The sequence below is a fragment of the Aethalodelphis obliquidens genome, unplaced genomic scaffold, assembly GCF_003676395.1.
Source record: "Aethalodelphis obliquidens isolate GAN/ISIS:26980383/991018 unplaced genomic scaffold, ASM367639v1 scaffold86, whole genome shotgun sequence".
Classification (NCBI taxonomy): domain Eukaryota; kingdom Metazoa; phylum Chordata; class Mammalia; order Artiodactyla; family Delphinidae; genus Aethalodelphis; species Aethalodelphis obliquidens.
In genome coordinates this window covers 2,904,270-2,918,500 of record NW_020838030.1, presented here as the reverse complement: position 1 = coordinate 2,918,500, position 14,231 = coordinate 2,904,270, and the positions used below count along the sequence as shown (strand labels likewise).

At 50.0% G+C, this 14,231-nt stretch overlaps 1 protein-coding gene across 1 annotated transcript in view; it reads left to right on the top strand.

The window, feature by feature from the left end:
• The window catches only part of SYN2 (synapsin II), a 152,895-nt gene extending 139,382 nt beyond the window's left edge, over positions 1 to 13,513 (top strand). The window contains exons 11-13 of the mRNA XM_027093930.1: positions 6,163 to 6,223; positions 9,840 to 10,071; positions 12,633 to 13,513. Coding sequence (XP_026949731.1) covers positions 6,163 to 6,223; positions 9,840 to 10,071; positions 12,633 to 12,768 — 429 coding nt within the window. The 3' untranslated portion in view covers positions 12,769 to 13,513. The remainder of the gene's footprint in view (positions 1 to 6,162; positions 6,224 to 9,839; positions 10,072 to 12,632) is intronic.
• The last annotated feature ends 718 nt before the right edge of the window (positions 13,514 to 14,231 follow it).

Genomic DNA, 14,231 nt, shown 5'->3' with positions numbered 1-14,231 from the left:
ACCCTTTCTCAATTTCCTGTCTCAGATATGCTGAGCAAGCACAGGCTTTCCTCCATGGTGGGGCAGCTGGACTCAGGCCAGCAGCTCTCAAGAGTTGAGTCAATGTCTTTCCTTCCTCAGCTTTCCAGCCTGCTGGGACCTCAGATAGGAGCTCCTCTCTCCCAGCTTGTCTGCTGAAAGCCACAGGATGGCAAATTAAAGGTGCCTTTGGCAAAAACCCACAAACCCTCAACCGTGGACTTGGTTTCTCGCCCAGACCCGTGATTTCCTTTCCCGTCAGCTCAAGAGCTGACATTTACTGCTTTTGAAGTGACTTTTCTGCATCTTCAGGGACCTCGCTGGGACAAGTCAGTGATACAAGTCAGAGGGCATGGCATAGCTTAGCCCAGAGTCCACACCCTACCCCGCCCACCCAACAATATCTTCTCCACTGATGCGTGAAATCCTACCATTAAAGCGTCATGCCTTTGGATTGATATTTATTATTACTCAAATAATAGTAATGATGCTCATATCATTACTTTACCTGGCACTTTATGACTTAAAAGCACAGCCATTATTTTAAGCCTCACAACCTTTACGTGAGACGGTTTGAGCTGGTATTTCTGACTCTGTTTTACATATCAGCAAAGAGAATGCCAATGATTTGTCCAAGGTCACACAGCTTATAAGCAGGAGAGCTGGATCTTCTGGTCCCCAGTTCCAAGGACGCTCTGCAGTAACCTGCACTGGGCCCTTTTGATGCGCCACCAGAGCATACAGATGGTAAGAATGGAGAGAGCTGGCCCTTGTGCTGTGTGGGGGGAACCCTCGCCCTCCTCCTCGTACAGCCCCGTGCTGAACCTCCCAACCTGGAGGCACCCGTGCTTCACCAGCTCTCTCCTACTCCCCTCTCCCTGGCTTCCCTGGTCACTAAGGCCAGTGGCCTCAGCACAGCGGGACCCGAGCCCAGTCGGCTTGGGTGGGAGCAGCAGCAGCCTCCCCTCAAAGCCTGTGCCTGCAGGACACCTCCCTGCTTTCTTGCTGGGCTCGGGACTCCACAGCTAAGGAGGGCTCATCTCTTACCGCAGACACCTAAAGACCCGAAAAGTGTATGCAGGGCTTCATGGAAGCCCAGAGCCAGAAGAGCCTGTAGAAGTCGCCTGCCTGCGACTGCATGAGCCCATCCACAGCATCTCTGACAGTTCGTCCAGGCCCTGCTTAAACACTAACGCCAGGAGGCTCACTACTACCCACACCAGCCCTTGACCTTGATCAGATTTACATTTGACTAACCTTGATCTTCTGTTCAGTCCTGGAGGCTTCCCCATTTACCACATTTAATCCTTAGACTTGGCTCATTTGGGAAACTGAGACTCAGAGATTAAGTAACTTGCCCAAAGTCCCATGAGGAAAGATGTCATTTCACACTTCTCACCATCCTGTCTGCTCCATGTACCCATTTTATTCCACTGGTGTCCACCTTAAAAAAGGTGCCCAGAACTGATGATTACAGTGCTCTCCTGTGAGGCTTAGCAGCCCAAAGAGCAGTGGACCTGTGACCTCCCCTTGCTGGGACACTGATGCACCTCCAGCGGCATCACATTTTTGGCAGCAGCATTACAAGCTGACACCCTCTGAGCCTGTCGTCTTTCACTAAGCCCAGGGTTGTTTGGGGGTTTTCCTTATGCTGCTCTAAGGCCATTTATTCTCCTTTTTTGTGTGCAGCTGGGCACAAGCATTGGACCTCACATTCTTACCTGTTTGAGTCAACTCAGCTTCCTGAGGGAAATGCTGCAGCTCAATCTGGCCCTGAGTTCCTGCTGTGGGCTGGCTACAGGCCAGACTTTGGCAGTGACGCCAGAGTGGCCAGACTTCTGTGGAATGCGGCATCCCAGGCGGCTCTTGGTGACTGGAGACAGATTCCATGGTAGCCAAACCCCATAGGGAATAGGCCCCCAGCCCCAGCAGACAGAAGGCTTGTAGGCAGGGCCAGAGAGTCTCAGCCTGGCAAGGGACAGTCCTGGGGGACTCTCCTGGCTCCCATAACCCCTGGGAAGTCTTCAGTCCACAGGCTCCAGGGGGCGGGGGCAGGAGAAGCTCCCTAGGCGCCAGACAGGGGTGGCCAAGGCACATTCCCAGGCTCCAGTGCAAAGGAGGTTTCTGGGAGCTCTTCCGCTGAAGCTTTTGGAAGGGAACTTTTGGGCTCAGTTCATCCTTGGGTGTCTTGTTTGTATATTTCTGAGGCTGAGGAGAGCCGGGACCAGGCTTCGTGGTATGACTACCCCTATCAGCTCATGCTGTGAGTTTCCCCATCAGAGCTTAATCTGTGGGATTTTTAAAGTTTTTTCCTGGACTCATAGGTTCTCAGAGTTGGAAGATAAACTGTAGTGTTCATCTAATCTATTTCATATTCAATAAAGGTATATTCCCTACTGTATCTTTGTCAGGTAATTCTCTAGCCTCTGCACGAACATACCCATCTCCCAAGACAGCCTCTTCCACTGTTTTTACTATAGGAAGTTCTTCCTGTAAGTGAAAGTCTACCTGTTGGAGCTTTTGCCCACTGGCCCTTCTTCTAACCTTGTGCCCTATGGTCTTCCATAACCGTCTCTGAAGATAACAGTTCTCTGGGAGGAGAGCATCTTAAGCTGCTCTTGATCAATGTCTGAGGTGAATCATTGGCAGCTGTCAATGGTACAAAGTGAGGCCCTGGGGGAGGGGACTGGCAAGTGCCCCTAGCGGCTGCACAAACTGTATGAGGGGGTATTCCATTATGAGAGTGAGACCTAAGAAGCAACAAAGCTTCAGAGGAAAAGGCCCCGTCAGCATCACCATTACCGTCATCTGTCGTATCTTTTGTAGCACCTGCCAGGAACAGGTACTTATAGATATCTCTCGATAGATGTCTCAATAGATAGATAGGTAGGTAGGTAAGTAGGTAGATAAATAGGTAACCTCACTTTATATCATAGAAACCATTTGAAGAAAGGCAGGTGCAGGAGGGAAAATGACTTGCCTGATGTCACAAAGCTAGGAAGTGGGAGATTGAGGTTTAACCCACCGTCTTCCTAACCCCAAAGCCCAAAGTCCTCAGTCACTCTGCTGCCCAATCTTAAAGACTTACTATTGGAGACCCAACAGCAGTGTGTGTGTGTGTGTGTGTGTGTGTGTGTGTGTGTTGGGTGGGGTTGACACCCAGCTTGGGTAAAAAGGCAGCCCTGGTATCCTGTGCGCCCATTACCAAACACCATCCTGCAGACTTCTCTTCCAGTTGGCAGCCAGGCCAAGAGAAGGTAGAGCTCACAATGGGAAAGAACTCTTGGGACTGAAGTATCCCTACCATGACTGGATTACTCAGGCTTGATGTAAGAAAAGGAAACAATTTCTGCTTCTTCGAGACTTGTTTTGACTTTCCCTTCTGCACCTAATATGCAGGCACACGGAGCAGGCCTCATGTTTAATTCGCTAACCTGAGCATTTTCAGAGCTGCTAATCAGAGTTGATATCCAATACAGTGTGGTTTAACATCTGTGGTTTAACGTTTTTCTCATAAAAGACTTCTACTCTACTCCGTTTTGGACTTCACTGTTGTTGCATGGTCATTTATCTAATAAGCATTTATTAAGGACCTCTTACGTGCTCAGTCCTGTGCTTGATGACATTGGTAAAATGGCGATAGTCTTAAATTTTCCAAAATACTCCCAATTTTAAGTATTTTTACCTTTTTAATAAATAGTTACCATATCAGACCATATATCCCTATTTTTCTTTGGAAAGAAACAGGCACTGTAATTGTTAGGAATTCATGAGAAGATGAAGACTCATAGCCCATGCCCTCAAGGATCTGGCAGCCTCCCTAGCAGCAGCATCCCAGTCTTCAGGATAACAAGACAGTCTATTAAGTGCTGTTGTAGGATTTCAGAGAGGAGATCAGAATTGAAAGGGGCAGTCAGAGGAGAGATTTCATGGATGAGGTAGAATTTGACTTAGACCTCCAGGATATGTTGGGTTGGATTGGTAGAAAAGGAGAAAAGGTATTTCTGGAGAGTATTTAGCATAAACATTGGAGTGGCCTAAGTTTAGAACATGAGGGAGGTAAGTTTAGAACATGAGGGAGAGAGGCTAGAAGGGCCAGTCCAGCCATGCTGAAGCAAGTTTCTGGTGTCAGCCTGAAGAATGTGGACGTCATCCTGTGGGCAATGGGAAGAGAAGGTCAAACTGCCTGGGCTCACATGCCAGTTGCCTCAGTATGACCCTGGGCAAATTACCTGCCTTAGTTGGCCCTCAGTTTCCTTATCTAAAAATTAGGGATGTTGATACCTCGTAGAGCTGTTGTGAGGTTTAAGGGAAATACTGCATAAAATTGTCCATCATGTTACCCAGCTATGTAGTGTTAGCTATAAATTATTTAGAGCAGTAAACTGATACAATTAGAGAAGGGGTTTAAGAGGATAATAGGTATCCAGAACATCGATTGGAGAAGAGACTAAAGATTTGAGAGACTATTCTAGTAGTCTAAACAGGAAATGATACAGGCCTGACCAGAGTTGGTCAAGAGGAGATGGTGAATCTTAGATGCCAAGAAGGAAGAACTGACTGGATGGTGTGGGCCCTAGCTGGCTTATTGGGTGTGGGTGTTTCATTGCCGGGGTTCAGACCCACCTCATGGATCCCATGAAAGTCCCTGGAAGAAAGGAAAGGAAGTGTAGGTGTTCTTGCTGTGATCTGTGAGAGGTCGGGATTGTACATAGAATGGGCACCCTCTGATGCAGTGGCACCAGGACATTTCAAAGGCCCCCTGCCTCCTATCTGAGATCCTGTTAGTAGAACTGTGACAGCAGTGCTGTCATTAACAGACCATAATACTGGAGAGGGTAGCGCTTCTGCTCTCCCAGTAGTGGAGCTGAAAACGGGCCTGAAGGCCAGATCGGAGGCCCATGGGAATGGGGAACAGTTTTAATGTGGGAGTAGGGCTGGGGGGCCTGTCATAAGGGAGAGGAGCAGTGAAAGAGGAAGTGGGGTGTGCTGAAGACACACTGAGCCTCTCACAGCCTTGCCTCCGAATCTCCCTCCTTTTTTTTTTTTTGCGGTACGCAGGCCTCTCAGCGTTGTGGCCTCTCCCGTCGCGGAGCACAGGCTCCGGACGCGCAGGCTCAGTGGCCATGGCTCATGGGCCCAGCCGCTCCGCGGCATGTAGGATCTTCCCGGGCCAGGACACGAACCCGTGTCCCCTGCATCGGCAGGCGGACTCTCAACCACCGCGCCACCAGGGAAGCCCCCGAATCTCCCTCTTTGGCATCACCATCTGCACACTCGGCAGCCCCCAGGCTTCATGGAGCGTTTCCCCCTTGCCAAATTCAAGCCCCAAATGCTCACTGCCTTTGGTACAAGTGTTAGACAAACTGAAGTCACATGCATCTTTGATCCCGTTGGGGCATAATCAGAATCACAGCTGGGAGGAGAGGAAGCCTGGGAGGAGAGCCATGTTGTTGGGTAAAATGTAATTATGCTGTTAGAGAGGGAAAAACAGCTTGGCCTTGAGCACTTTTACAAACATTAACATCTTACTCCTTCCCTCTGGTTAAGGAGGGTCCTGGGACACAAAAGACTGCCCCCTCCTTCAAGTTCCTCCCTGTGGGAGTTCCAGCCCAGCCCAAAGAGTGGCTCTGACCCCTAGGTCGGCCCCAGAGCTGATCCCACCCCAGAGTTAACTCCACAGGAGAAGTGAGCCAAGTCTAGGCTAGCCACCTGGTGCAGCCCCCGCTGGCACTCCAGCCACTCTCGAGAGTTTGGTGTTGATCCTTCCTCAGGAAGCTGGGCCTGTGAGTGCCAGGGGAGCTGGGCCTTGGGCAGCCCCCAGAGAAGAAAGCAGATGCTGTTGGAAGTCTCAAAGCTTCTAGAAAGAGTGTCTACAAGGGAGTGAAATGAAAAGAGGGTAAGGAGGTGTCAGACACTCCTGTCAGAGTGGTTCTAAGCCCCAGGCTGCGTACACTTGGGCCCCGGCAATAACCCAGAGGCTGAGAGTCCCTTTGAGGCGTTTCCGGAACAGCAGAAGCCCCTGGGCCAGTTCCCGCTGGATCCCACCGGATCCCTCTGCAGCCTTGCCACAGAGCCACAGGGTTTCTCTTTGGAATCTGCTTGGAGTTTTGTTTGTATCTCTTTTGCATTTTTGTCTTCCAGAGTGGAACACTTAAGGATCCGGACTCGAGCAAGACCCCACCTCAGCGGCCAGCCCCCCAAGGTTGTTTACAGTATATTCTCGACTGTAATGGCATTGCAGTAGGGCCAAAACAAGTCCAAGCTTCTTAAAGCGATTGGTAGTTAAGTTTTCAAAGCAGAAATTTTAAGCCAAAAACAAACAAGGAAAGAAAGGAAAGCGGGGAGGGGAGCAACAGACCCTCCCATTGGTGCCATTTCTGCGTTTTTTCAAGGCTGACTGGACTGTGTTTTTCCTATGCAGTGTCAGTGCCTCTGTCTGGTTGTTTACCTGTTCCTGTTCGTGCTTGTAATGCTCACTTATGTTTCTCTGTATACCTTGTGATTCCAGGGCTGTTTGTCAACAGTGTACAAAAGAATTGTGCCTCTCCCAAGTTCAGTGTGACTAGCTTCTGGGTGGTTTGATAGTATATTTTAATTACATAATGTGGGGTGAAATAGGACTGGGTGGGGGGGTGGACAGGGGAGAAACAAAGACCACAAAAATAAAACCCAACTCCCCTCCTTCTCCCCCCAGACTCAGATAAACTGCCCCCCACCCCCTGCTTACCTCTGTGAGTGTGCTTGGGATCTTCAATGAACTGTGCTTTTTGCTTCCTTTCTGCATGACTAGGGTAAATAGATAGAAGTTTAAGAGATTTTCGAGGTCTTATTTCCGTAGCTTCATCCGTTGAATCTGAAGGCATCCATCTTTTTCTCCATTTGCTAAAGTTTGGTGCATTTGAGTTTATGTGAATAAGCTGGCCGTGCCTGTAGAGCTCTTGTGTTTTCAGTGATGACGTGAAATATAAAGAATAAGCTATTTCCAGGAGCGTGTTCTGTATTTGACATCCCAGTATACCCTTCGTTTTATTATTAACTAATTAGCTATGAGATTAGACAAAAAAAAAAAAATGGGGCCGCTGATGTGCAATATCAAAGTGAACTTGTGAGTATTTTCCCTGTGTTCATCTTAGTCCCTGTAAGTTGTTTCTACTTTGCCGTTTCTGAATTGGCCATCTGTGCGCTTCTGTGGAACTGAGGCTGCTTCGTTTTCCCCAAAGCTTACTGTGTACAGAGATAATTCTTTAGCAATTTGGGACATAGAAGGCAGGGAGCTACTGAGAAGTCTGGGAAGGATTCAACCATTCTTCTCTTGGCCTCTCCTGAGGCATCACGACATGGGAGCGAATCGAAACTGTGCCGTTTCCCTCGAGTGGGTACACTGCCTCCAGAGCTCTGAGGTGGGCACCTGCTTTCGCTGTCAGCTGTTCCAAAAGCCCTCCAGAGTCCAGAGAATGAAGAGCTTTATCTTTCCTGAGAGGGACTGTCTCAGATTTTAGCTTGTGTGTTTGGGGCCGTGGTTCCACAGCGGTGGCTCTTAAAGAGCCCTCACCCGTTTGTCCTCTTTCCTCCGCCGTGCAGCTCCTGGGCAGGGATGAGGCAGTTACTAGACCAGGCCTCGGGTCAGTGCCTCATCTTGCCATGTCCTGGCCAGACCAGGATCGGGCATCAAGTGGCCTCCCCTAGCACCATGGGCTGTGGGAGTTCACGCCAGCAGTTTGCCTTTTAGAAGAAGTGCTTCTAGCTCTACTTTTGCATTCCCTCTCACTTCTGTACTGACATGTCACCTTTCTGGATTGCCAGGTTTGAGGAATAACTGGTGTTGGTGGTGTGTAACATGATTTCTGTGTCAAGGGGCACGTGCCCTGGTTTCTGTCTTGATTGCTAGCGAATTCTGAGCTACAGGGAAATGCACTGAGTGTGAATGTTCTTGTCCGCGATTCCTCCCTTAGACGATGTAGATGCCGATGGTAGTCGATCTGTTGTAAATATATACATATATATGCAGTTAAGCACTTCCAGGTGGGTTGCATAAGAATCAGGTCCTTAAATACCTCCCAATCTGATGAAATGATAGAAAGGAATAAAGAAACATTTCCCAGAATGGAGGAATACATTTTATTTTTTTAATTTATTTTTGTCCAAGCAGTGAGCTGACGGTGGTGTTGCTTCTTTGCATGTGATCCGTGTGAACATTCAGGTGCTTTTCATGTGACATTTGTGAGCCACAAATACGAAGTTGCCGTTTGAATTTAGTCAGGCTCCAGGGTGGTGGTGTCAGCCACGGTCTATCAGGTGAGGGAGAAAGGGACTAGGGCTCCCTCCCAGGGCCAAACACAAGCAGACAGCACACCCTGACTGTCCTGTGCCCTCAGGCAGCATGCTGAGGACAACTCTGTGGCCTGGGGCATCCGTGTCACAGTATAGGATTGCCGTTCAGGTGTTTTGTACCCATTTCTTTTCTGATGTTGTCGCCTTTTTTTGTACCAATCCAGCGGGGAGACCCTCAGCCAATGCTGGAAGTGTGATTGAAGTACCTCTCTTTTGTGACTCCTGTACAGCTTAATGTGCAATAAAGGAAAAGTTATATCTGTCTTCAGTGTTAAGTTGTAAAGTTTCTGGCTATTCAAGCATCTCTGTGCAATTGGGAAAGCACTCAGGTTTCTGCTACAAGAGGCTGAGCTATCAACCTGCAGTACTTTACAAGAAAATGCTGATACAAATGATGTCAAACTTTGGAAGAGGCAAAAACTGGTTAATATGAAATGCGCTGCTAATCTACCATCTTCACTAGTTTTCTGATTTGAACTTAGAACTTCTTCAACATGCAAAATTTCATTCATTTACTTATTTACTTATTTATGTGCAACTCACCCTGGTATTAATTGGTCATTGATGGTAAAGTGGAGTCCATGCCGTGTAGAGGGGAAACTGGCTTACAATCATGGATGTACTGTGGTATAGACATACAGTTCTGCCTCTCCAGAGGGTACAGGTGTCCTGGTGTTTCTAGAAAACTAAGTTACAGTACAACTCTTAGCTGTCGTTGAGTTTCTGTAAGCCAGCTCCTTCCAGTGGGCACGTGAACGTGGACTCTGGGATCGAGACTGAGAAATGAGATCTCCAGGTCACCACATGGTTTTCTGTCTCATGTTGGGAGAAGGGGATCCTGGTCCTTTTGGGGGGGCCTCTTCTTTGCCAAATGGTGCTCACAACATCTCCAGGGAGAGAATGGGACTTGGATTTCTGGAGAATTTCACCACATACACCTGGGAGGGACTGGAGCCCCTGAGGATGGTACTAAGAGGCAACTGGACACGAAAGGTCCTAGTCATGGGCATGACTTAGTGCTGAAAGGAAGCCCTGCTGGGGGTACGGCAATCAGACATGCAGGCGTGGAGCAGGACAGTCTAAGGCCGACTCCAAAATAACAATGTGGAACTTGAGACCTCCTAGCACACCGTGGGCCAGGTTGGCCTGTACCTGAGGAACCTCTGGGGGAGAGGGGTGGTCCCTGTGGTCTGGGGGCCTTCCGTAAGAGATCTCACCTCTGATGGGGGCCGCTCATCCCATGGCTTCTTCCCCATGCTCCGACTTCTGTTGTGACTGAGCCGCTGTGAGTGTGAGGAGGAGCGTGTAGCGGCGACGTCTGAGGGTAACCGGGGGCCTGCTCTGGAGCCCTTCAGAGCCTCGGATGGCTTCTTGTCATAGAGCTTATCCTTTGGTAATTAAATAGCCACACCCTTTGGGACATAGATTCTAATAAGGAAACCCTCTGATATGGGTAAATTATGAAGTTTTTCTTGTACTGAACCTAGGGGGCCCTGGGCAACCCCAAGGAATGCCACCCCCAGGCAAGGTGCTACGTCCACGCCGGCTCCCCCCTGGACCGTCGCTGCCACCTTCCTCTTCTTCCTCCTCCTCCTCTTCTTCCTCCTCGGGCGGCCCCACCACCCACGGAGATGCACCCTCCAGCGGCAGCTCCCTGGCAGAGGTCCAGCCACCCCCGGCTGCTCCACCACAGAAGCCCCAGCCTCACCCACAGCTCAAGTAAGAGACGACTCAGCAGCTCCTCCCTCCCCTCTTCCTGCCCCTCCTCTCAGGCCTTGGGCTCCAGAGCTGCTAGGAAGCACCTTCAATCAGACCTCCTCCTAAAGATATTTTTGTGGGGTTTTTCGGGGGTTGGGTTTTGGTGGTTTTTTTTGTGGGGGGCATGGTTGGGTTGATTGGGGAGGGCAAGAAAGAGGGAAGTGAAAGTCTTAAGGTCTAGCTAGAAGCTCAAACCCTCCCCTTTCTTCCTGGGGAGTGGCAATAAAGCAGTTACTACCCCCTCTCCCATTCTTATGTGAGCTTTGGGTTTGGGTTTTTTTTTTTTTTAATCCTCCCTCCCACTCTTTTTTCCATTCCTTTTCTCTGTGTGTATATGTGTCTTTCTCTTTCTAAAAAAAAAAAAAAAAAAAAAATTTTAATTCTCTTTTCTGCCTCTGACTCACAGTTTAGGGTGTGCCAATCAGCAAGGCTGCCCAGAAGGAAAAGGGGGAAGTAGTTAAATCCATTTCAGCTTTTTACCTTCAGCTTTGTCAGAAGGAGGTTGGTTTCTGGTGTGGTCATCAGAGGAGAGGCCCATATACAGACCCTGAGGAACTCCATCCTCTTGGGTTCGCTCATTCCCAACAGTAACCCTAGAAACCCCTGTCACACTATCCTACTTCAGAGGACAGAACTGAGGGCCCCTAGAAAACAGTATAGCTGCATTTGGTAGGGACAGCACCTGGGTGCTCAGCTCCACCCTCCCCCAGAACCAGAGACGGCTCTCTTCAAGGTCCCCAACCACAGACCTCTGTCATGACTGTCAGCACAGACAGCCACAGCCCGGGGGATCGGAAGCGTTCCGTGAGTGCATCTCAGTAAAGAGATGAAACTCTCAGGGACGGAGAACAGGGAGCTGTCGAGTTTGGGGCTCAGATGAGCCACTCAGAGATCATCTCTAGTCACTGCACAGATGAGAAAACACTGCTGAGAGAGATCTGATGTTGTCAAAACCCTTCTACTAGTTAGCAGCAGAGCCAGGATGAGGGCTCAGGTGGTCCGGATGACCACTTCCATTGGGTCTTCCAGTCCTGTATGATGGGAGGGCCATCCCCCGGCCTTGCTCTGCAGCTCTGGCCGAGGGTACATTTCATGTCTCGCCTGCCTCACACCTTCCCCTCAACCCCGTCGTTTTCTGCAGCTGACTTTTTAATCTCGCCTACCTTCTCTTGAGCCAACTCTGGCCCCAGTCTGAGGGCAGATCTGTGGGCTGTCACCGCCTTTGGGCTGAAGCTGTTGAATCGAGCCAGCCTCTGATGACAAGCGGGAGGCTTGTACCTGTGCCCCCGGCCTGTGCATGCAGAGGAGTTGCCGCTCCCAGAGGCCAGCATGTTGGGGCTCATCCCAGGCAGGCCCAGTGAAAGGCAGGGCACCTGTTCAGCCACTGCGGGAGAAGAGACAGGCTCATGCCCCTGCAGAAGGGAGTTTCTGGGGCTGTGTCCGAGTTCAGGGGAGGGCTGGGAGCGCTGAGATTCTGGGAGAGGAGTTCTGGAGCCAGGAACCAGCAGGAAGGAGACAAGCAGAAGTCAAGAAGGAGAGAAGACGGCCATGGAGACGCCAGACCACGTGTCCTCTCCTGCAGTGTTGGGCCTGGCCTCCCCTCCACCTTCTTGCCTTCACAGTTTTTCTCTCTGACTCACTAGTGTCTCAAGGGAAAAATTGGTCCCTAAAATGTGTGCAGTTTGGTTTTTTCATTAGAAAACTACCCAGTAACCTTGTGTAGGCCTGATGTGTATCTCTGTTGCCCCAGACACCCTGAAACTCACACACCTCATATTAGGCTCCTCTGAGGAAGGCTGCAAGGGCGATTACACCCATTGTAAGGACGGTAAATGGAGTTGTTAGAGTTCGTGCCAAGTCAAAAGGTTCTTCTGGAATCAGAGAAAAAAGCAAAAAAGAAAGAGCTGAAAAGGCCTAGCGATCATTTTACCAGACATCTACATAACACAATTAAGAAACCAAACAAGAAACCGAGTCTCAGAGAGGCACGTGGCTTCCTAAGGTCAAGAGTGAGTGAGAGGCGGGACCAAGGCTTTGACCCAGGTCTTCCGATGCTGGCTCCACTACTGGACAGTTGATGAGAAAGAGAGCACAAGAGTCCACTGGCCCCTGGTTGCTACGTTTCATCCAAGGGGAAGGGTGTGAGATTCCTGGATTAGTTCTTGCCAAGTTGGGGCCCTGAAATTTAGCCTGTGGGCCCTTTAGCATTAAGTGAAAGGAAGAGCCTTGAGCCACCCCTTCTTCCTCTTTCCCTTCTCCTTCTTCTCTTCTCTCTTTCCCCCTTCTCCCTCTCTCCCACGCTGCCTCCATCCTTTCCTGTTTGAGCAGCACTGCAGGTAAAGAAAAGAGCACAGAGACCTCCCAGGGGCCTGCTAGCATGCCCCATGCTGGCTTTCTCCTCTGCCACCCAGTCTCCCTGGGGTGGGAGTGGGCGTTCCGGTCGTGTATCCTCGTGTCACCGTCCTTCGCTGCCTCACTGGGAACACCACCCTCTCACATTCTCTCTGGTTTTTATCTTCAAGCAAGTCGCAGTCCCTGACAAATGCCTTCAGCTTCTCTGAGTCCTCCTTCTTCCGGTCTTCAGCCAATGAGGATGAAGCCAAGGCAGAGACCATCCGGAGCTTGAGGAAGTCCTTTGCCAGCCTCTTTTCAGATTAGCTCTCCAGACACACAGGGGCACCCAGCCCAACCGGGAAAGGAATCCAAGACATTTGCCGACAACAGTCAGCCACACTTGGTGGTGATGTCCCATGACCTTAACGTGTGTGGCCCCCTCCTCTGCTCTGTTGCGCTCAGTGATGTGCTGCAGCTGAGAAAGGACCAGGTGAAGGTCTCAGAGCAGGTGCCTACCCAGTGAGGGGCACCTGACGTCAGAGAGGATAGAGCTGCTTCCCTGTAGTCGTGAGAGCTTCCTCTGAGATCCTCGTTCGCTGTGACTTTAGTGGCCTTATTGTGATAGCACCATCATGTCTTATTCTTCCTTTGAAACCAGGATTCCCTTCACTGAGGACACCTGGTTGCTTAACCGAGCTCAGATGCAGTGCTAAGCATGCCCCCCTGTAGTCAGTGCTACCTGTTTGGGGAGAATATACTTACCCCAGAATAACTCTCAGCTCTAAGTGTTAGGGACTCACCCACACCTGGATCCCTTGTCACACCTGTTTAGCTGTTGAAAACACACCTGCCCAGCACACAAGATTCCTCGATTGCTATGGTAGTGAAGCACCTGTAGTCTGCTGACCAGAGAGATCAAGAACCTACAGTCCCCCTGCCACCTCCGGCGTTGTTCTCCTGTGTGGGGTGCAGTGATCTTGAGCTTCTCCAAAACTGTGCTGTAGAGAATGCATGCCAGTATGCCAAGTTTTGTGTTCCTCTCCAAATAAATGTTAAGACCTTTGGTGTAATAAAAGCAGCAGCATTAACCAGCATTTGATTCAGCCGTGAGGTCTCCCCGAGACCCCCCTTTTGACTGAGAGAGTGTACGTGAGGCACGTGCGTGTGTGTGCGCGTGAGTATAGGGAAGAGAAAAACCCAGGAGGGTGAAGCTGTTTGTGTTGGTGTGTGTGTGACTGTCTTTGCAACGGTTGAGAATACGGCTGTCCTTTAGATGCCCCCCAGGCTGCGCTTCCTGACACCTCCCCAGTAACTCAGCAGTTCTACCAGTTGTACTGAATGTGGAGCCTTTCTAATAAGCATAGCATCTTGGCTTCCGTAGTGGCCCAGTTGGAGCTACTTGTCTGGCCCATCAGTCTCCTCGGCTAAAACCCACACGGAGGTGCCCATGAGGCAGGATGGGCCTGCTCTCGTGAGTGGGGTCCGCCAATCTCCCGGCATCCTGAAGGAGTCTGTGATAGAGGGCGGGTTTCGAGGGGTTTCACTGTGGCTTCTTGGTGACTCTTGGGACTCAGGAGTATGTTCCCCAAAAGCCACAAATGCTGTGAGAATGCATACCACATCTGCATTGATATTAACATCTTATCTAAATAATTTCCTACACGTGTTCCCATCCTACTAACAACTCGACAAAATAACACCCATCCTAATGCCGCTGTCTTGCTAACGCCTCACGAGTAGTAGGTGCTGAGAAGTCAGAGAATGAAGTTCTCGTTCTCTGGTGCCAG